General features: G+C 41.6%; 1 protein-coding gene across 4 annotated transcripts in view; it reads right to left on the reverse strand.

Moving 5' to 3' along the window:
• TRIM55 (tripartite motif containing 55) overlaps nucleotides 1-22,941 on the reverse strand; it is a 44,837-nt gene extending 21,896 nt beyond the window's left edge. For 2 of the 4 annotated variants that reach the window (XM_081874371.1, XM_081874369.1), the window contains exons 1-9: nucleotides 22,622-22,939; nucleotides 21,856-22,028; nucleotides 17,000-17,165; nucleotides 14,967-15,062; nucleotides 6,962-7,195; nucleotides 5,550-5,572; nucleotides 5,309-5,433; nucleotides 3,568-3,788; nucleotides 1,577-1,864 (exon numbers count right to left, since the gene is read on the reverse strand). In XM_081874371.1, coding sequence (XP_081730497.1) covers nucleotides 1,577-1,864; nucleotides 3,568-3,788; nucleotides 5,309-5,433; nucleotides 5,550-5,572; nucleotides 6,962-7,195; nucleotides 14,967-15,062; nucleotides 17,000-17,165; nucleotides 21,856-22,028; nucleotides 22,622-22,789 — 1,494 coding nt within the window. In that variant the 5' untranslated portion in view covers nucleotides 22,790-22,939. Of the gene's footprint in view, nucleotides 1-1,576; nucleotides 1,865-3,567; nucleotides 3,789-5,308; nucleotides 5,434-5,549; nucleotides 5,573-6,961; nucleotides 7,196-14,966; nucleotides 15,063-16,999; nucleotides 17,166-21,855; nucleotides 22,029-22,621 lie in introns of all 4 variants that reach the window. The other 2 variants (XM_081874370.1, XM_081874372.1) reach the window with 2 other exon arrangements.
• Between the last annotated feature and the right edge of the window lie 856 nt (nucleotides 22,942-23,797).

Consider the following 23,797-nt stretch of genomic DNA (forward strand, 5'->3'; position numbering starts at 1 on the left):
GGTAGGCATGTATATAGGATTGCAGCCTCTATGGAAGTAACTTTATTGTATTGTTCTGCACTGTGTTCTGACCATAGCACAGACACAATAGGAAAAATACACGGGAGAAGTTATTGACGATGCAAAATTAATTTTAAACACGCCATGCTTTTCATGACAGTGATAAAAAAGATACCTGATGTGGTTGCAGATCAAACAGTGTACATACAGAAGAGGTTAAGCTATGACAATATATTCCAGATGTGTGATTGATGTGGTTGTAATTAGAAGCAAATGCTGTATATTCAGCAGCTGCAAAATTACATTATCAGCCTGATGTGTACACAGAGGGACAAAGACCAACAGAGTTGTCTGTTGCTATTTTGGAATTTGCATGCATGAAATTCTGGTCAATTAAATGCTTTCAGTTCTTAATTGACCTTGTACATGACCAACTAAGAACTGTTTCCAAAACTAGTTTTTGTTGACATGAGGTTGTGTGCAGTGCACCCCATGTCTTATCCCAAACTGCTTTTGAAATTCTTCTGCATTTTCAAACTTATTTTCTGTGCAGCATTTTCCCCCCTTTTACAGGGAGAGGGCTGGCTGAGACGTTGATGTTAAAGAAATCCAAGTCCAGAGCCCTGTTGAGCACATAGAACTACTTGCACATTCTTTGGATTGCAGTCATGTATCTTAATATCCACGTGCTAACATCTCTTCCAAGGTCACTTTCGAGTAATTATATGCACACCTGTTTCAAGTTGGCTGCAACTAGCAGGGCCAGTTTCAGGGTGCAGCACCATCGGGCATCTGCCAAGGCCAACAACCCAGCGGGAGGCACATTGCTGAGCCAAAGGCCTTTGGCCTTGCTCCTTCTTGCTGCTGCTTGCTCACATGTCCTCTACAAGTATGCAAGCAGTGACAAGAACCGAGAGTAGCAGCCTCCGTTGGGTTTGCTCTTAACTTCTGGGCAGCTTAGGCCCATAGGGAGGGCACACACATGGGCAGTCATGATAGCAGCAAGAAGGCAAACACAGGATAGATACTGCCAAGAGCCTCCCAAAATCTGGAGCAGATTGTTAGACAGGTGTTTGGTGGGTGTTTATATTTATGTTTCTGTGATGTGAATCACCTTGTGAGAGCAAAATTCAGAAGAAAATTACAACTTGTCTGCTGAAGGTGTATCTTGGGGGAGGAAACTAACATGCATCAAACCATTCCATTGTGACTGATTAGGTCAGGGGCAGGCAACCAGGTGTCTTCCAGACATCATTGGACTCTAACTCTCATCAGCTCCATCCAGCATTGGGAGTTGTCCAACAATATTGGAAGGACACTGTGTTGGCTACCACTAAACCAGGTCTCAAAGCCAGTACACAGTGCACAAAATAAACATTGTATTCTGAGTCATTTCCACTCTCCCCCCACCGAATATAGGATGCACTAATTTACAATACTACTTGTGCCTAACTGTGGGTTTCATTTAGCAAAGTGATTTATTGAGAAATCTACTTTCCTACGAATTCCCCCATCTCCTGCGTATTATGTTGCATGTAAAATCCTAATGCAACATTTTCTGAGACTATATACTAACCTGTGAAGTATCAGTGGGTGTGTTAGCTTCCTTACTACTTGCAGCAGAACTTCCATTTGCCATAGCTAGTTCTGGAGCTTCTGCCTTCTTCACATTCACCTCTGCGGGAACTGAAGGCCCTACCTGCCTAATTTCAGTCACTGGGACTGCATTTGAATTGGTTGTTTGCCGTGGCTGAGTTTTATACCAGCTAGGATAAAACAAGGGATCAGTTGGCTCTCCACTTGATTGTGGTTCAGCTTCTATTAGTTCTCCGGACTGTTGGGTAGTTGTCAGCACAACGCCACCCTTAGCAAGGCAGATTTAAAGAAAATAAAGTTAAAATAAAGAACAGAACTTTACATAATCTCTCTTTCACTCACTCACTCACTCACTCACTCACTCACTCACTCACTCAGAAATGGGTGCTGCTTGCCTCATCAAGCTTTCCTCAGAATGGCATTAAAATAAGTCTTTCGATTTGTTGCATTTGTGATTAAATTTTAGGCTTGCCAGTTGCAGTCAAGCAACCCTTTCTAATTTCATCCCCATAAAAAGTGGTAACGTGAGCAACAAGTGATGCCATTCCTTTCCATATGAAACTATATTTGAACGTACTTCCGATGACCTGATTAAGTGGTTGCATTCATCCAGTACTTGAATTGTGGAGGGAAAGCTTGGGGCAGGACTCTTAATAAAACCCACAACCCCCCTCTCCCTGACTTCTCCCGACTATAGTGAAATCATGCCCCCATAGTCTTCTAAATACAGGAGCTGTCAGCAAAGGTAATGGGGCCTGACTCTTTCAGCCCTCTGTAATTTGAGCACTTAGCTAATTGCACCCACATCACACTGTCAGGAGTATGCCAACAATCGTCTTGATTTGTGCTGATAGCTTTATAAAACTGAAAACCACAGAACCATATCTGTGCAGAAATAACTATGTGGAATGCCCAGAAGAAGGTGATCGTATAGGTATGTACGTGGGATATCTGGAGATGTCTTTCTATGACTTGCAATCTTAAGGTTGCATGGCTATACATTAGGTTTGTGTTAGGATTGGTCATCCTATATATTCTATATGTCCTATATAAGACATTAATGCGTATTGCAAAACATATTCAGGTAGGTGCAATTTTCATTCATTTAAATTGCATATTTGCTGCCAATACTAGTTTCAAGAGTTTGTTCTGCTGCACCAGCCTTCTCCAACCTGGTGCCCTTTAAATGTTTTGGACTTCAACTCCCAGCATCCTTGACCATCGGCCATGCAGGCTGGGGCTGATGGAAATTGTAATCCAGAACATCTGGATGAACATCTGGAGGGCACCATGTTGGGGAAGGAAGTGCTACACATATAGTTTAAAGAGCACTAATCTCCATCGCTTCTAAATCTGACTAAATTGCATTTGCTTATTTGTAGGGGCACATGGGGAGGGGGTCAGAACCCTTTTCCACCTGCCACATCCCCGCCCCCAACAGTTCCTCCTAGCTATGCTTGCTTTCAGCATCAGAACTGGCAGGGGGAAAGTGGGCCATATTATTATTATTATTATTATTATTATTATTATTATTATTGGCTTTACTATTGCTTTTCATTTATTTATGACAATTGATATTTAGTCTGCAACTAAGAAACTACAGGTTGCACTCAATGGCAGCTCTGTGCTAGGAGAAAGCAATTCCGCTTACACAAGGTGAAGCATCCAATCTTTGCTGATTCCCTCCCCACAACCTACTGCACACCTCTGTGCCATATCACATTCTGTTCCTGGCGTCCCTCGGGACTCAGGAACAGATTTTCATGGGGCACGGGAGATTGCAATGAATGGGGCAGATTGGCAAAAACTGAGTGCTAGAGGAAGTTCTTTCTACTAGTGAAAACCACAAAGCCACCATTGGAAACATCCCAACGACTTCTTCACACTTTGATCAGTAGCAGGCTGGGACTAGAATAGGGAGAAAACATCTAACACACAGTAGATAGGACAATAACTCCTCCAAATAGTTACCTGATTAACAGGAGGGGCAGCAGTAACTGATGGTGGAGGTGTTAATGATGGTGCTGCATTAGTCTGAGAGACAGCGAGTGTATCCTTTGGCATCTCAGTGGCCTGCTGAGGTTGCTGAGATACCTGCTCAGATGCTTCTTCCTCACTAGAGGATTCTGTTTGGACTTCATCCAATTCTTCCGCTTCAGCCACATCTTCCTCCTCATTGTCCTCCTCCTCCTCTAATGTAGCACAAAGAGGATGTAACAATGGGTGGTAGTCTGGACTTGTTACATGATTTATTTTCTGTATCATGGCATCAGTGCAAATAGCATAAGGTCTGATATAAAAGATACCCTTCATGAACTATCTGTGACACTGGTACAACTCCTGTTTGATACGGGACCTGGGAAGAACAGCTAACATCCTAACAGCAGCAGCTCTCAAGCAAACTATGATTATGAAGCCTGGTTGAAAGCTTGATTCCAAATTGTGGTTTGTTTACAGAAAAACAATCCATGAACAATGGTTTGGCCACCACAGTAAACCAAGGTTCCCAGTCTGTTGGTTGCAGTAGGGGAGGAGTGCAGTCAGAGCAGTGTTGTACTATCACATTGCTCATTCATTGTATATTTTCTGGCTTAACTCATCATCCAAACACAGATATAGCATTCAACTTCATATTTCTGGTAATCATCCCAGTAAAAGCGCAAAAGCTGCTGAATGTTTAATTCAAGATCACAGTTTATAAAGAACTACCTAAGGAAATGTATGATGCTAGAAACATTTCAAGATGAGAACAACGAAGCTATGGATTCCAGGGATGTAAGAAGGCAGTGTTAACCATCTTGGCATTTTACCATCTTGGTGTTTTACCATCTTGGCGTTTGTCGCATGCAAGGCTGCTTCCATTCTGCTGTACCAAATACTACATTATGCATCTCAATGTCCACCTTGGCAAAGTTACATAACATACGCACTATATGTAATTAATAGCATAAATTGCTTCAACATTCTATTATTCCACCCCATTCATCTTGATGCAAAGGAAACACAATACAAATGGGGAGGGGGACAGGACATAATCAATTATGTATCATTGGCAGACTGAAAGCAACAACAACAGCAAATATTGATTGAAGTGGCAAGAGGTGTATAATAGGATCTTCCAGCCTTCGGTATACAAACGCATACCATAAGTACTGGTATATTTCCTTGGCAACAGTCATGGAAACACACATTAATTTTTCTTGCATTTACACAATTACCTTGGTGAGTTACTATTACTGGCAGAATAACACTGTGGACAATTAAGTCCTTCTGGCATGTGAACGTACATACCAGTAAGCCCCCATTCTCTTGTCACGTTATATGAGCACTGGTATTCAAGGAAATGTTCTCCCGTGCATCACTATTTGGTAAGCTGTGGTTCTGTCTAGTCATATAAACAGGCCAGAGAGAGGTTAATAACATTAGTGGCAGAGAGGATGTTTGACTCTCAAAAAAAAAATGGTTATGTACATCACGAAGGACCAAAGCCCCAGATTCTATTAAAGAAAAATTATATTTTCAGTATGCTGTGTTAGTCTCCATGAGAGTTTACTTTCGATTATGAGGCATGGAAAATGGCCTTGTTACATTTGTGAAATGTCAAACAGGCCTCACTGCCATATTCCTGACAGCATGTCCTCACAAAAATTGTGCACCTTCATGCTTAAAAACAAAGCAAATGGGTTCAAAGAAAAGAAAAGAAAGCACATACCTCTGTAAAAGTCAATTTCTCTTATTATCTTTTCTTCTCTGTTGAGATTGACAGTGAATTGGCTCATAATTTCATAGCCATTCTCTATTTTTTCCATCTGAAATGCTCTAGAAGCTTCAGTAATTCTAAAACAGAAATATTGTGTCATTTGCATTAGAGATTGCAAACGAACATTTTTAAAATTGGTGTCTTGTGATATTTGTGAAAAATACACAGATTTGTTCAAAAGGGAAGAACTTACTTTTGTAGCAATGCTTTGGCATTCTGTGAAAAACAAGATAAAACCAATGGAATGAGTTACTTCTTAATTTTTTCTTACTTTAAGATACATTTTTTATTATATCTTTATTTATTAATTGCCTTAGGCCAAAACGGCCTCAAGGCGAATATAACAAGGAAAAATAAAGGAATTTGAAATGCAATCTGAATTTCATAGGAAACAAACGGTGAGGATCAATAGCTTAAAACTGCCATGCACTAAATTCGCAAAATCTTTTAAAAGCTGCCACTAAACCACCCCCTCCCATCTTCAACATGACCACCAAAGAGCAACAGAGTTGTACCATACACATTACAAGTTCATTTTTATAGGGAGTTCTAGAATGTATGCTTAACAAATGCAGGAGTCGGACTTTTCACCATGATTAGGAATTTCACATGGGCCTTGACAAAAGATGAGTTTCCCACCCCCCATGTTTTGACCCATAAGGCACATCTTTACAACTACTTGCGCACAGGCAGATATCTATGCATGCACTTACACAGGCAGACACATGGAGGCAATGGGCTGCTGTATCTGTCTGCTACATGCCATACTGAACATTTTCCTCAATACAGAAAGCATCGTCATTCTGTTCCTCAGGCTAAGCAGCAGCAGACTACTAATGTTCTCAATTTCCCTGCAGCTGTGAATATTGCCACTGCTTCACTGTCAAGTAATGAGTGAGATAATCATCAGTTATAAGCTGATAAGGGGGATATTATAAAGGAACAGGACAGGTACACTTTTCACACTGGGGAACTCCAAGATAATTATACCACATAAACTGACTCAATTTACCCGGGGCTCTGAGCTTTAAGCGGAACTTAACATAACGGCTAACCCAGCCCTGACTTCATCTATGAGATCTATGAATAGAATAGTGTAGGTGGAAGTTCCCAGCTCAAAACCGCAAACATATGAAACAGTGTACTTGCATCTCTTTGCAGAGCTGTCATCTTCTGAAATAAGGCAGTCATTATTATCTTCTGATGTAGGAGCCGTGATTTTTCTCTTTAAAAAAAGGGGGGAGTGTCCATTGGACCTCACCCTGTGCTTTAGGCCAGGACTTCCATTAATAATATGTGGGGCTATCAAAATATTTTTAAAGGTGCAAATTACATAGACTCACTGTGATGTCACAGTGCCCAAAACATGTTGCTGCTTTCTGGAGACTTTATCAAGATTATTCCCTATACCCTGCCTTACGTTACATTTCATAATAGCTTGTTTTCCTGCATGCATTGTGTGCCAGAGATACTAAAACAACTGTTTCGTGTCAATGGTAAGATGAGGGCCCTATGTGTATGAACAGTCACTAGAATTGCACAAATAACAACACAGGAAAGGTTAGCAAGACCCTACATCCTCCTGGTTTTTTCGAAGCTCCATACCTGTAAGAAAACGGCCATTTCTGGCTCTTCCATAAACTGGATGCCTGATTCCACTAGTTTTGACACTGTCTCCAAATGGTCGGCATACTTTTTTATCAGAGACCGGACATGTTCCAGTTTCTCTTCTTGGCTCCTCGTGATTATTTGTGTCATCTCACTTTTTCTTTCTTCCAGTATTGAGTACAAATAATCAAATTTTTCACATAGCTGCTCCTTCTGCCTTTTGCAGCAATCCTGTGAATAATTGGCTTCACGTTAAAAAGTGTTATGTCACCTGCATTTTATTGCATTACTATTCTGGAAATCGCTTTCTCAAATAAATATTTCTGAACAAAGTATTTTTGTGAAAATAAATAATCCTGAACAATGGCTATTAAGGGCCAAGGGGCTTCTCTGATTCTTTGAATAAAATCTGTCTGAACAAAAATGTACCACATTAGACAACTGAAGGGAGAATCTCTAGTTTTTAGTATTCCAAAATAGTGAGGGAGGCATGGAATTTCTTCATAATGTGCACTAATCCTAAAGACATCAAAACTATGCAGATTATGTTGAATATGGCAAATATTTTTAAAAGACAAGACTAGGAAATAAAAAGATTCTATATACCGTAATTATGGTATATAAAATTATGGTATATAAAAACTTATCAGCTTTTAAAGTATTTTCTCCCAGTAGGTAGACTTTTATACACATTATTACTCTCAAACACATCAAAATTATTTAAAATAGTCTGAAACATGTTTTTCCTTAACATAACTTGAATACTCAAAAACTTTTGGCAGATTACAAAAGCTAAATGTAGCTCAGCAGGATCTGACTTTGCATTTGAAACAAAAAGTAAATAATCAGACATTCTATTTTAGAAGCCTAGCCTTATTCAAAGCTTTCAGTGAACTAATTTAAGCAGAGGTCATAAAAGATTTTATCGTAATAAAGAATCAGGAACCCCATTTCCAGGTTGCTTAAATCATTTGATTCCAGCTGTGCAATGTATTGGAATCCACATTTTAAACCAGAACAGGAAGGTGAGTGTTTGTGTCTCTTAGCTCTAGGCGATTTTCTTAGCTTGACAAATTTCAAGGTCAAACTGATGCCCATCAGAGAGGAAGATGATGTGAAATGAGGAAGAACCATTGGGTTATGGAATCACTCCTCATAGAAAACATCTTAACAGCTTATTTTATTATTATTTATGGATGCAAAGCCTTCATAAACATTATGAAGGTGAAAGGCTGTACGAGTATCACAATCTCTCCAGTTTGGAAAATAGTTGAAAAAAGAGAGCATTGCATGTGAGTGAGTCATTGCTGGAAAGATACAGCATTGGTCTTGGAGATTGCTTCTGTTTCTTAAATGTATCGTTCTCTATAAACCTTTGAGGTCTTGGTTTTTGTTTAAGTTTGCTAAAACATCAGTGTTAAGGAGCCTCTGCTTTGGTGTGATTCTAATTTCTACAGTTAACTTACTTGAAAGGCTTGTTTCAGTCTGCAAATCCCTGATAGCAACCAATTTCATCCTTGCAGTGCAAAGCCTTCCTGACAACAAAGTTTTAACTTAACTGCTTATATTTTTCTTTCCTTCCTTCCTTGGCTTGGGGTTTTTAGAGACTTTGAACCACCTTTGGTATATTATTTCTTCTCCTTTGCTTTGGTTACATAAAGAACTACAATGGATTTTCCTGCTAATTAGAGCCACAGTATCTTGAATTTAAACATTATTGCCCTGTGTATTTTTTATTTACAACCTTTCACTTGGTGATGGAGGTTCAATCATTTCGTCTTTTGGTGTATATGCGTGAGAGATTGGGGTTCTTTTGACAAGACATAGTGAGGGCAGAGCTAGATGTGACATGGAAGATAATGTGATCAAGATCTCCTGCATAAAAGAAATAGTAATACAGTGGTACCTCTGGTTATGAACTTAATCTTAACCTGAGGTACCACTTTAGCTAATGGGGCCTCCCACTGCTGCGGCACCTCCGCAGCATGATTTCCGTTCTCATCCTGAAGTAAAGTTCTTAACCTGAGGTACTACTTCTGGGTTAGCGGAGTCTGTAACCCGAAGTGTTTGTAACCCGAAGTGTTTGTAACCCGAGGTACTACAGAGCATTCTAAAATTGGTTGAGGACCACAGTGCAGGGAGGCTTAACCCTTCCCTTCCTCTGACTTTCCTTTCCTTATTAAAATTCCCCAAAGAAACAGGTGGAAGAAACTTGGGGAGACATCTAGTATTCAGTTTCATATTGTGTTAAGGATGGACAAATCTGTCAGTGTTGGTCATCTCAGTTTCTCATTTTCCATGCTTAAATTCAGTTCTCCACATTTCCGGAGCACTTTGCGAATTTAAATTAAACTAATCCTTATGAAAATTCACGAACATTTCAGTGCGAATTGCTCTGAAGAAACACATTTTTGTATGTCGTTTTGATTAATGGGAAAGGGCGGCTCTACAGCAAATGTCCCAATTCACCCCATCCACTTCCATCTGTCTCTTCCCCAATTACTCCTCCTCTCCAACTTTATTCACCTGTCACCAGAACCCTAAAACTGTTTCACACACTTACCTATTTCCCTCATTCCTCCACATGCCACCTTAACCCCACCCAAGTCCACCAACCCCTTCTTCAATTCTTACCGGTACTTTATCCCCACCCCCTCAATCATCAGAGAACTAAAACTGTCGCACAGATAACAACCCTTGTTTTGCCAACCAAGGCCTTCCCTTAAATTCCCCAACCAGCCAACTAATTTATTATCCTTCCTGCCTATCCTCCTCCCCCCCCCCCCATTCCTGCCTTTAGAATCTTGGAAATCAGCAAATGATAACACCGCAATGACAAACTGGCGCAAATATAGCATAGAGAGAGAGATCCACTCTGCAAGCAATTTCCCGTGATATAATGCATTCTCTGTGTTATTTTCAGTAGTGTATGCATTTATGTGCACACTTTCCACTAGTATATGCATTAATGTATACACGACTTGGCTTGATGAGTGCACTGCAAAATTCAGAGAAATGCAAATTTTGAAGGATGGCTGTGTGTGGACTTGCTTCTTGTTTTGGAAAGTACAAAACAGGGAGGTTCACCTTTAAATGTGAACTGAATTGGATTGTTCCTCCACTCCTGTATCATGTCCCTCTGCCTTTCCTGTCCTAGATGGTAGGGACGGGATAGCTTTCAGGAGGAGTGCAGAATAAGATGAGTCCTCCTGAACACTACAGTCATACCTCGGATTACAGGCGCTTCAGGTTGCTTTTTCGGGTTACGGACCGCCAAAACCCGGAAGTACAGGAACGAGTTACTTCCGGGTTTCAGCGGTGGCGCATGCGCAGAAGTGCTAAATTGCAACCCGCATGTGCGCAGACTCGCAGCTGTGGGTTGCGAACGTACATCCCGCACAGATCACGTTCGCAACCCGAGTGTCCACGGTATATGGAGATCATCAGATTTTCTTTAGTATAATCATACGTTTCCAATTGAGGGACAGATGGCAGCTTTGGGAAGGGAATTTTAAAGGAAAGAGAGTATGGGAGGAAAGGATTTACCTCCTCTCTCAATGCTATGGTCCTGATCCCATTCAGGCCTCATGCGGCCTTCATTTTTTTTAATGAAGCAGATTATGTTCTGAGATGTTCTGCATCACACCTAGTTTGGACCTCAGTCTAAGATGGGTTTCTCTGCAAGCTCCAGTTGCCCATCATTTGTTTTTATTTGTTGGTTTGTTAACATTAATGATGCAAATATTTTGCAAGAACTTCATGAAAGGCGCTTGTGGTTTCAAGACAAATTCACAGCATTATTTGTGGCATAAGTCCTACAACTCCTGTCTAATGCTTCCTGTGGAAAGAGTTGCTGGGCTACAACCCAGAGAACTGTTCTCTATCTTTCTCTTCCCTGAGACAGCTGCAGTTTCTCCTGCCCATTTCTCCTGTGGTTTTATTTAATCATATTAGATATACAGAAATACTATGCTCAAAGGAAGAATCTTTCTGAATTTCAGGTGCAGGGTACAACAATACAAGAGGTTGGTTGCCTTCAGTCCCTGTCTGTGCACTTTCCCAGAGGCACATCCAGGAACATTTTTAAAGAAATTATATTTATTTATTCATTTGATTTGTTGTGAGCCATTCTGGGCACATAACAAATGGCAGAAAAATAAATGAATGAAAATGATGATGATCTTGTGAGCCTACATGGAGGCAAGCTGAGGGCAGACTGGTGGGGCAGTGCCACATAGGCCCTAATTAGCCAACCTCCACTGGGGTTGTCCATGAGAAAATGTAATCCTACACACACACACACCCTAGTATAGACAATACACAGTCTGTGTGGGACTTAACCCCCCCCAACTTATATCCAGTCCAGGAGAATGGCTCTTGACTGTCAGCTTCTTTTACTCTAGTTTCACTGTTGTCCTCAGCAGGGAGAAGGATGGGGACAAAATTAGTTGGCTCTACTTGTTATTGGCTTTGGCTCCCTGCCTTCCATCCCACCAGCCCCAATGGGCACCAGCTGATGGTGGGGCCAGAGGCAAGACAAATGGGTAACAAGTAACAACTGTGAATCTTAGCTTTATATAGTAGGCTACATGGAAAAGCAGAGGTTTCTACACACACACTCTTCTCTCCCTCCAGGCAAGCAAGAGGCATTATGACAATTCAAAAACACATTTCAGTCAGGCAAAGGCACTTGAGGATGGCATGGAGGGGTCTCCAGAGGGGGCATGGCCTGCAGAAGGTCCTGAAGACCAGATAATAGGCCTGGGGGGCACTTTTCACACCTGGGCTACGGTTCCCCATCCCTGGTCTACATGCTTCACACTCTTAACTATCAGTATCCATTCCTTGCATTCCTGCTATCTTTAGCTTTCTATACTTGTCACAAGTCAACTCCTTATAGCTAAAGATAGCAGGACTTGCCGGTCCAGCCTACTTTCACAGGCAGAAGTATCATGGTCTATAACAGAGCTTTCCAAAATTTTCATGTTGGTGACACAATTTTTAGACATGCATCATTTTTTGACCCAGTAATTCAGTTTTGCTAGCAAACTGGAGCTCAAATAACCCCTTATAAGAGATACAGACACATATTGCACAACACACCTGTACACTGCAGCCGACACACTAACGTGTCACAACACATAGTTTGGAAAGCTCTGGTCTAGAACATGGTCAGCATTGCTTTCTGAGGTTTATATGACACATGATGGACTGATGGGGGCAGGGAAAGGAGCAACTTCAGTCTCCTCCCCAATCTTCTCCCTACAAATTTGTCCCCCAAGTACGGTAACTTTTGGTGCTTTGCTCACATAAGACAATAATCATCTGGAGGATAGCTGATTTAGAGGTGGGATGCCAAAGGAGAAAAAAGAAGTTAAAAAGCACCCTCCCTCTTTCCAATCTCCTGCTGGAGACTGCAGCCTGTACCATTTCTTTACTGGGTGGGGAAGAAAATGGGGAGGGGAGGGCCTACATTTGATCTTAAGATTGTATCTTGAAAGATAAATGCCTCTTCTTGTGTCTGAAAAATGTCATGAGAGGAGTGGCAGGTTTCAGATGCCCTTTCTGACCTATCCGGAATAAGTATGCAGAGTCAGCGAACCACGTGGTGTTCCAATTATGCACTGACACTCTCTAATTGACCCTCATGGGAGTTAAGGATCCTGAAGTAAAATGGCGGCAAGCGGCAGGTCATTAACCAAGGTCATGTAGGTCTGGCAACAGCAGGAAAGTAACCCTTTGAGAAAGGCTTCATTCTGCAATGGGAAAGCATACACACGTTTTCATTCTGTCGTCCAATTTCAAATTGGAAATTGGACTTGAGAATTTGCTTTTGTTTGCCTGTTAGTTTATTTTTAGCAAGCACTCAGCCATCTCTAGTAAACCTCTGCAGCCTTAGCACCCTTGGCAAAACCACTAGTGAACTGAGGCCTGTCTGCCCTCAACGACACAGTCTCCTCAGGTGGCAGGCAGGGGACAGCTGGGTGGGTGGCAGAACCAGGCCCCCGAGGAGTGTGCCACTCACCTCCTCCTGCACTTCTCACCTGTAGCCACTGCCTGGCCCTGGGAAGAATGGGGCTGCTGCTGCTGCCACTTGCTCCTCTGTCGCCTCCTTTCTTCTCCTCTGTCACCTTCCATGTGCCAGGGCTTCCCTCAGCTGCCTCTGGTCACCTTAGGTGGCGGCAGGGAGCCCCATTTTCTGTTTTGCCTCAAGTGACAAAATGCATTAGGCTAGCCTTGAGTGCATTGATTATTGCTCCTTCAAACCTGGAGTCAGCCCTCACTGGGGCCACCCTTATAATTTCTCACAATGTCCCAGACAGACACTACATTAGCAGCATTGTTGGAAATACAGTTGGTAGCTCCAAACCACCTGGGACTGAGTGCAAGGTTACTGTTGCTCACCTCATCCACCATAAGGGCTAGGTAGGCCTTTGCGTGAAAACTACTTCCATGTAAATATTGTTACCACATGGGTGAGAATGGTGATGTAAGTCTTTCCTACCCGGTCAACACATTCTCTCCCAGTGGATGTCAACTGTTGACAGGGGGAGCTGACCCTTTAACTTTTTTACTTGTAGAAAGCTATCAGTTACTATGAATTGGCTCTTTACCCTGGCCTTTCACATCTGAAATGTATATTCCCATGACCCACCCTATTTCTGTGGCTGTAATTTGCTTGAAGGGGCACATGGGGTGTTAGGGAAGGGGTAGTAACTTTGGTGGTGGACACGTCATGTTTATTCTGGGTAGCTTGTCCACCGTTGGTCCCCACCCTGCACTCAGCTCTTACGTGTGGCTCCTAAAAGCTGTCTGCAAGCAACAATGGCTACAGCATAGGAAATGGCCTCAGCTGGCTGGCTAAACCAGATGAGGGTAGCCAGTGGGTCTCAAACCCTTGGTGAATTAGGGACTTCCCCTCCATGTGAGGACAGGCTCCAATGGATTGACTAGACAAGACCCATAGTGGGTCCAACAGTTATGAAGGTGGTTTCTGCACGTGCTGTAGAGGGAACTGAGGAGCAGATGGGGCCCATCAACCTGGGAATGCAGCCCATCTGGGAGAAGGAAAACTCTGAACCTAAACCTCCACTGCCTTGCGGGATCTGTTTGGGAAAAGAAAAGACCAAGGAGTAAACCCTACACAAATCTGGAATGGAGTCCCTAAGACAGTCTGATGACACCAGCAATTCCTGCAGCCAAGCTGGTGCCAAACATATTGCTCTGCTTTCCTTTGCACCACGTCAACGAAGCTGAGGGAGGTGGGTCTTGTCGTCTGGGCAGCCCAGGACTTCCATACACACTGCTCAGACCTGCACCCCAGGGAGGTCTCTTCAGTGCTGCTAACGCAATGGTTTGACTTCATCCCCAGAGGCACATTCCATTGTCTCTTGAGACAGACAGGTGCCAACCATTTGTTTTAAACTTGAATTTTAAATTGTTGCAACCTGCCCTGCAACCTTACTGTGGGCTAGAAATTTAATAAGTGAGTGAATTGAAACTTTCAGTGCATTAGCTGGCGACTGCACTATTCATTCCCTTCACAGTGGGTGTGGCCCAGTGCACTTGCTTGAGTCATCTGGGTTTGTTTACTAAACATATCCATTGCCTACGCTGTAAGGTTGACAGGCTCTTCTGTCATGGGACACCTTTGTTATTCCTGGCTTCTGCTGGTAGCATAATCTGGACGAAGCATTCACCATGTTGGCCCCAAGGGAAGACATGATCCATTTAAAAATGGTTAAGACGGTGCTCTTTATGGTATAGATTGTGCTAGTGTATAACATACCATGCTTTTGAGCTCTGTGCATCTTGAAAACTGAGTGTGTCTCCAGTCACACCTCTTAGAGTAAATTAGATTAAAAGTCTCAAATGAGACATTTAAAACTGCACCATCATCGAAGTTGTTTGCTCTTACCACAGACTATGTAAGTATGCAATAATTAGAATTCTAAAGCAGAATTTAGTTTGGTAGAATCTACCGGTAAATTGTGTTTCTTACCTCAACTGTCCTGCAGGCTTCTTCCAACTGAGTTACAATTCCTTGCACCCTGTCATTACTTCCCACTAATACAGCAATGCCATCGCTGAGTTCAGACTATAATGTAAAATAAACATAACTTAAGGAGAGCATAAAACTCTGTGGCCTTATTGCTTGCATTTTTGGAACGACATCTGCCCCTCCCTCCCACTTAAATATTTTTTTTGGGAAATGTACATACTTTACTATAGGAACATACAATAAATTCTACTTTTGAAAACCCCAAAGACATGAAAATACTCCAAAATATACTTTTGCAGTAGATGAAGCTAATCTGCACCACAACTTATTTCATTAAAGGATCTTGTTCCTATAGGAATAGGATTAAAATTTGATTGGCAGGATTTTATTTTATCCTTCTGAAATTATTTCTAGACTGCTTCTTGAAAGGTTATTCCAGCCTATCTGAATTGCTTGGTTTTGCAGGGACTTTTGCTTTGAATACAAAGTATTTGAACCACCGCCTAAATTTTGCAATTTGGGAGGAGACGCATATATAGGTTTTACATTATCTCTAGCAGATATATAATCATTGATATGCATATTCATGGATTTCACAGATATCTTTGTTAAACATCATTTCTTTCTAATTATCTCAGAAAGGAGGAAGCCATGGACAGCTTCCAGTGTATTCAACTGGATGTCCCCACCCCCAAATGCATCTACCCAGCCATAGTGTTCACAAATAAATATAATTATGGGTTCCATTCAAAGGCTGTACTTGTAAACTGGCTCTGTCTAGTGGCAGCCACACTAGGACTCTCAAGAAATTGAGCTGCATTTCTCCAGAGGATAGTCCAAATAAACAGCTGTTTAGTGAATGCTGGGTTAAAAATAAAGAGATATTGTACAGATGGCAGCAAAGGATTCTAGGAGCATAGCCCAGCCTTTCTGTTCCATACTCAAGAAATTACTTGCAAAACAAAACATTTCCTTATTAATTGAAAAGTATGCATAAATATACTGATTCATAAAAAGTAGTATGTTCTCTTTCTCGACTCTAGGATATGTGTCTTTGGTCAAATATTGTGCACATTTGGTCACTATATTTTAAAGAAAATGACAAACTGGTAAGGTTTGAGAGGAGAACAACAACAATAATCATAAAGCTAATAATTGGGACTGGTGTTAGCACACAACTTCGTCAGGCTGCTGCTAAGGTACTAAGACACCACTTTTTTGTTCCAGGGCATATAAAATGGTCACTTTCCACAGTGGGAATCTGGAATCGATCAGTTAAATTTCCTCCAATGCACCAGAGCAATGCTACATTCAGGGGCATTGTGGGAAATTAAAATGGCAGTTTCATTGGAACACTGCTATCTGCCATGACCATGAATAAAAGCCTATGTCACCAAGAAAAGGGTGCTCAGAGGTAGAAGGGGTCTTAGAAAAGTACATTTTGCGGGGAAACCCCTAAAGCCTACAGCTAGGTCTGAAAATAAGGAGTTTTGTTTGGCAGAACAAATGAGAAAAAGAAAGAAGGCATGTTTATTTCATACACTGTGGCAGCTCTGGGGGGAAAGCTGATAAATTCTTCCACATAGCCACATGGCCATAGTGTATGAAAGCGGCCCAAGTCACCATTTGGACTGGTCAGCGCCTCACATTCCTGGTTGTGTTATCAATTTGCATTGGTAAGGAAGGTTTCCATGTTACAGGCTAATCAACATGTTGGTTGTAATGCATGTACCAGTATTAACAAAAGGCTGGATAGATTTAGAAAAGTCAAAAAGACCCTATCAGGGCACAGGACTTCAACAAGATGACCTTGGTAGGGCCCTTCCATTTTGAGTTTCACATCACACATAATCAATAGTATACAGTTCTGACTGGGTTTTTCAACTGGGACAATCAAACTGCAATCCCGCAACATTGGTGGAGGACCTCACCAGGGAGAGAATTTTATTATGGTTATTTGTTTTCAAAAACTACTAGAATTCTACTGATGAAAATGCATTAAGAGGAAGCCTTTTTAAAAATAAATAAATTACCTTCTGTCTTTGGTAAACATTTGTGAGGGGAGCAACCTCACAATCTTTATGAGCACCAAAAACTTTGCACATTGAGCATGTCGGCACTTCACAATTCAGGCAATAAATATTAATTTTCTCATCTTCATGTTCCTCACACATTGGCTGTTCAGTTTTTCTTTCAGGCCTGTGAATGGAATTCACCAAGAAGAATAAGAAAACCAAATCCCAATCTGCATCACTTTTTAAAAAGTTAAATGATTAAATAAAATAGGCAAAATGCCATTTCATCTAGCCTGATACTGTCTCCTCTGACTTATGGTAGCTTTCCCTGATACCTGATCCTGGTCATGATGCCAAGTACTGAATCTGGGACTTTCTGTATGCAAGTAATACACTTTACTACAAACTATGGTCTTTCCCCAACAGAAGAATACGATACAAAAGAGTGACACGGGGAACAGAGAAGGGAAATCTGAAAACATGCTGGGTTCACACTTCCATTTACTGTGCACTTACTGTTTTTCCAGTGCTGGGCACTTACTGTTTTTCCAGTGCTGGGTTTGTAACCCATGTTTACACAACATTATTCAAAATTCATATCTAAAATTCCTGAACTTTCTTGGAGTTATTCCTAATTCATATCTAGCCAAGGTATGAACATCAGCATAATGCTGCTGGTCAACAAAACTCTCTCAAGGCAAATCTTTAAAAATGTAGTATTAACATTGACAATTGGGAAACACTGGCCTGTGAGCGCTCCAGTTGGAGAACAGCCTTTACCAAAGGTGTCATGGACTTTGAAGACACTCGAACTCAGGACGAAAGGGAGAAACGAGCTAAGAGGAAGGCACATTTGGCAAACCCTAACCATGATCAACTCCTGCCTAGAAACCTATGTCCTCACTGTGGAAGGACATGTGGAGCCAGAATTGGCCTATGGACACACCACTAAGACCATATCCATGGAAGAGGAATACCTTTGCACAGGGCAGAAACATCTCTACCCCGCCAGTGCCCCTTGGTGTTGCACTAATCTCATGCCTGTCAACTGCCCCGAAAAAATGGCTGCTGGAATCTTGCGTAATTTCAGGCTGTACTTTTTGGGGGCATGCTACTTAAAAATAAGCATTTTGGGGTGCCATGTCCCAAAAAGGCACTTTTGAGAGGCTGCAATCTGTGTCCCAGTTTTGGGCAGCTTCATGTTGGAAGGGATGCAATCTGACATTGGTGAAGCCATACAGATGTGAACAGCTGGGTGGGGGGAAGGAGCTGTGAAATGCACACACAAAAAAACCTTCCTTGCACTCTCAGATGGCAATATAAACACCCCCAAAGAATTCCTGTCTGTTTCCTTGCACAAGTGATGATGAATTTATTATTTCAGTCACAGACCAGTTCCAGCCCACATACAATATCAAGGAAGTCATAAAACACGATAGGGATACATTTGAATTTGCAATTAGGTATAACAGGGACAATACAGATATAGCAACAGTTAAAAAATATATAAATTAAAACTTAGTCCTTGCACAAGTTTACAGAGGCTGTTTTTCAGAGATCCAGTATGTATAATCCTCTCACAATATGCCCATTTTTACTCTATATTGGTCTTCAACACATGTACACAATAATAGGTTCCCCCTAGACTACACTGATCCTGCACTCAGAGAGAGAAGTTCCCATGTTCTGGTTTCTAGCACTTAAAGGTGAAATGGAACTGAAGGAAATGAATGAGACCTGCACAGTAAGATATGCTCCATATATGTACTGTAATCAAATTAGGTATGAAAAATTTAAGGGGGCAATTTAAGAGTTCTAAACGTAAACTTGATAATTGTTCTAAATTACCAAGCAAAATAGCAGGGTGTGTTGCAAGGGGGAGGGGGAGATGCAGAGCAGAGAAATGGCAGAGGGAGCCGATAGGTGCTTAACCCTTTCCATGGCTTCCAAGCCAAACATCAGTATTGAAGAGTATTGAACTTATGGACTCTCTTAGATTATAATAGCCCAGCTGCCAAGATGGAAAAGGAACCAGGAAGACCAAACGAAGGGGGAAAAGAAAAAGTTCCTTCCTGCACTTTTAATAGTTTTGTAGAAGACAGAAATTTCCTTTTCTACACAACTGTTAAAGGTTCAAGAAACCTGTTCTCTCTCCATCTCTCTCTCTCTCTCTCTCTCTCTCTCTCTCTCTCTCTCTCTCTCTCTCTCTCATCTTGCCATCCTAGAAGGAACGGGCTCAATTATATGAAATAACATAGCTCTTCAGTTTCTGGCATACAGCCTTTTCCCAAGGGAAGACTTTTGCACAATAATATCTGGGAACCTATTCAGATTTCAATTACAGTGCTACAGAGCCAGAGAAACGTCGCTGAAGAGATGCTCTCTATTCTTCAAAACAGCATCCCTTCTTCTGCAACGCTCCATGAAGAGGCAGCCAGAAAATATCCGCGTCATTAAAGCTACAGTCCTGTGCACAGTTAGCAGGGACTAGCTTACTTCCAAGTAGACATGTATAAAATTGTGCTGCTAGATTTGGTTTGACATCGTTTTGGTATTGGCATAATATGCACATAATATGTCAATGAAAGAAAGAGAGAGAGAGAGAGAGAGAGAGAGAGAGAGAGAAATAGGATTTGGCAAGGCCAGTATCTAGAGCAGGGGTCAGCAAACATTTTCAGCAGGGGCTGGTCCACTGCCCCTCAGACTTTGTGGGGGGCCAGACCATATTTTGAAAAAAAGAAGAAGAACGAATTCCTATGCCCCACAAATAACCCAGAGATGCATTTTAAATAAAAGGACACATTCTACTGATTAAAAAACACACTGATTTCCGGACCGTCCACGGGCCGGATTTAGAAGGCAATTGGGCCGGATTTGGCCCCCAGGCCTTAGTTTGCCTACTCATGATCTAGAGCTTAGAGAAAGATGCTGTGGAAGCAGGTGGACAAGTGGTTTAAGTGATTTGAGTGTGTCCTTGCAGTAAATCATCAACAGAAAACTGTTGGTTTCAGTGCATGTATGGGCAGTGATTTGAAGCCAGATTTTGGTCTTTCTGCATATGCTGAAAAAAACTCTCTTCAAACAGGCATTCCCAGGTTAGTGTTAGTATGGCTGTGTGGGAAACAATGAGGTCACACATCTTGTTTTATATTGGTTTTGATGATAATGATATTACATTGCTTTTATATGGTGTGTTTTTCTTTTCTATTTCTCTACTCAGCTTTGCTCTTTTCATGTTGAATGGTCTTTTTTTAAAAAAGCTAAATAAACAAACAAACCATTTCTTCCAGCTATGGGTGCATTTATGCATCCCACTATGATGACTACTTGATTGCCCAAGTCCTTTCAGAGCTCCTGTAGACTGACCCAGAGAGGAGCTGCTAAGCTCTTCTCTCCCCTGCATCTAAGGTGGCCTGGTGAAAAAACAGGGCAGAGCTTCCACACTTTCAGTGGCTACATAAGTAGAAGAGCAAAATCAGCAAGTATAGCTTGTCAAGCAAGCGGCACTTGTTCAAATGCCTTCAGTATAAAAGGGCATTTCACCTCTTTTTCACCTGGAGAGGAGAAGCAGCTGAGCTGCTCTCTGGGCCAGTCTACAGAAGGACTCTGGCAACTAGGTAGTCATGTGGAAAAATACACATAACTGGGGGAAATATTTAAGGATTTTATTCAGCAATTCATTGCAGTAGATTTTGATGTTTTATTTTTAAAAGTGCTGGAATGTTGTAACGTATGGTGGATATATGGAATAAACTGAAATGGACGCAGGAATTTGGTGGGATTTGCAAGGGTGATCCATAGCATGCATCATCGTTTGGTTCTGTGGCTACACACCGACAGACTTTCTTGAGTGTGTACATGAGCAAAGACTGCTGACATGATGAATTATTTGTAGGCTCATTTCTCAGATGCAAGGAGTAAACACCTTTCTACATATTGCTTCATGGCAAGAAATCCCATAAAGCAACAGATTAGAGCTGCTAGCATTATACAATAAGAATAGATGCTTGTGTGGCATCCAATACTGTAAAATGAAGCTCCCAATCAAAGGGTAAAGTGAGCAAACCTTTCTCCTTATACAAAGCAAATCCTAACCAGTATGAGCAGCTGAGCAACCACCAGAGATGTAGGGGCCTCACTACCTTTAGCAGATGCTGCTCATTGCCAGTGCTTGTTTTTCTAAACATGGGTGGTGCTGTGGTCTAAACCACTGAACTTGCCGATCAGAAGGTCGGTGGTTCAAATCCCCAGACAGGGTGAGCTCCCGTTGATCAGTCCCTGCTCCTGCCAACCTAGCAGTTCAAAAGCACACAGTGCAAGTAGATAAATAGGTACCACTCCAGCAGGAAGGTAAACGGCATTTCTGTGCACTGCTCTGGTTTGCCAGAAGCAGCTTAGTCATGCTGGCCACATGACCCGGAGGCTGTACGCCGCCTCCATCGGCCAATAAAGCAAGATGAGCACCGCAACCCCAGAGTCGTCCGCGACTGGACCTAATGGTCAGGGATCCCTTTACCTTTTTACCATGAAGTTGTTACAGTAAGTGCCACACTTTTTAATAACAACAACAAAAAAAGTGCCTTACTGCATACCTTTGAGTACCCCCCTGAAAAAAAGCACTGCTCATTGCTATTGCTTTCTCTTTCTATAGCTATCTGGAGATAAAGGCTCCAGGTTGACCTGAGGAATTAAAATAAGAATGGGGTAGAGGAAAGAAGTTCTAACAGGGAATTGGCAGCAATAGCTCAGTTTTATAATAGAAGTCTCGATTTGGGGTTTGGGGAATCCAATCCATGCGTTTCTGTGGCAAACACAACCAAGTCAGGAACCTGCATCCATAGGCAATCCTTCAAGGACAAAAATCGGTCCATTACCTGGTAGATTCCTGCTTGTAAATATCAATTATATTTTCCACCAACAGGTTCCTTTGAAGACCATACACTCCATGCCTGTCCAGAACTACTTCATGTCTACAAGATGGACAGCGGAATCGACCTCCTGATGCCACAGTTGTGCCTCCTCTGGTTGGCAGGTAAGGGTTCGAGGCCTGTTCTTGCCAAACAATAAACAAAGTTGTAAAGCTAAGCATGCAATATTTCACAGTTATTTCTGACAGCTGCTCTCACTTCCACATCACAAGGTCCATCTCACACTATCTGCTTAAGATATGATCTAATACCTGGATGCAGTCACTCCGATGACTTCAGGGGACCTGGATCAGGTCATCAAAGCCAAACTACCAGGAAAAATACTGCCCAAAAAGTACACAGAAAGAGAAATAGCTGCAAATATAATGTTGCTCAAGCCTGGAAGCTAATAATATAATGACAACTTATGCTAGAGAGAAATTTGCCATTTTTAGAGGTGTTGTGGAACAACAGGAATGGGTATGTGTGTTAATATCTCTAAATACTTGAAATAACATTTCAGCCTATATAAATAAAAGGGACATTTACAAATGTAACAGATTCAAAATCACACTTAAGATAAATAACAAAGAACCCATGTACCTAATTAATTCTCTCTCTCTTTTTTTGCTTTTAAAGAGAATCCTGTTTATTAAATGATACCCCTCCCCCCTTTGTAACATGAAAGTATTATAAACATTTATTGGAATTTTTAAAAGTTTAATAGATCTACCTGGAAGATATCGTTGGCACATTTTCTGCAGAGGTTGTGCTGACAGGGGAGGATAACCACTGGCTTAGTAAACATCTCTAAACATATGGGACAAATCAGCTGCTTCTCCAAGTTATCCATAGTTTGCTGCTCTTTGGAAAAAGACTTGTAATTAAGAGAGGTGCTCATCTCCTAGCGATTCCAAGGAGCATAGGCTCAGAGTTAGGGTGCTGCCGAGCGGTTTCCGGGTTAGGTCCCTTAAAAGAATTCCAAAGCTTGTGAGATCAAATGTCCTTTGAGGATCTTTCCCTGGAGGACATTGTTTTAACTGAGTGAAGAGAGCTGGGTCTATTTTAGAAGCAGAACGTCATTGGTTGCCATACTCAGTTTCTCCATATATGCATCTGACACAAGGACAGATTTAGACAGGTGACGGCTCACAGGGGTGAGAGATCAACATTCTTGCGTTTAAGAAGGAAGGGGGAGAAACAGACAGTTGCCACCAACACATGCAGCACTTATCCTTCTGGAAAAAACTAAAATGTTAAGCTGACTGGAGAATGCAGCCTGGTTCTTCAAGGCCTCACTGCAGCAGCGGAAAGCAAGGTGACAGAAGAAAAGAAAGTGATAGGAAACTTTTGGCGTGGTAAAAAGAATTGCCACCATCACACTTTTGATGCATAGGATAATATCCTCAAAATCCTCAATCAAGTGGCATTAGCACAATAAATAATATGTGTGTGTATGTTTATACATATGGAGATGGCCATCTCTACAACAACAGAAACGCAACATCCAAGAAAGAGACCCAGGCAATGGAAGCAACTCATAAACAATGTGCAGTTATTATAAAGTGCTGTGAGCACATTTCAAGAGAAAATGAAGGCATAACTAGGATTCCTGGATTTTCAAATAAAAAGGGCTTCAGTGGGTTTCTTAGTTATTCCGTGGGCACACAGCCAATAAAGTCTGTCCTGTCAAGTGAACTAAAAGAAAGCCAGAGTACTCAGGTAATACAGCTGTACCATCATCATCAGGTCTACATTTGACCCAGATCAACTCCCTCCCACCATTTTGGGCCTAAAACAGTATTTAGCTGTCTCGCAGATTGAATTTGCCATCACCTTCTTATTCTTTTCTCATTGTTTCTTATAAATTAAGATACCTAACAAAATGATCCATCATTAACAAAAACAA

This window comes from Podarcis erhardii (genome assembly GCF_964252035.2).
Source record: "Podarcis erhardii genome assembly, chromosome: 8".
NCBI lineage: Eukaryota > Metazoa > Chordata > Lepidosauria > Squamata > Lacertidae > Podarcis > Podarcis erhardii.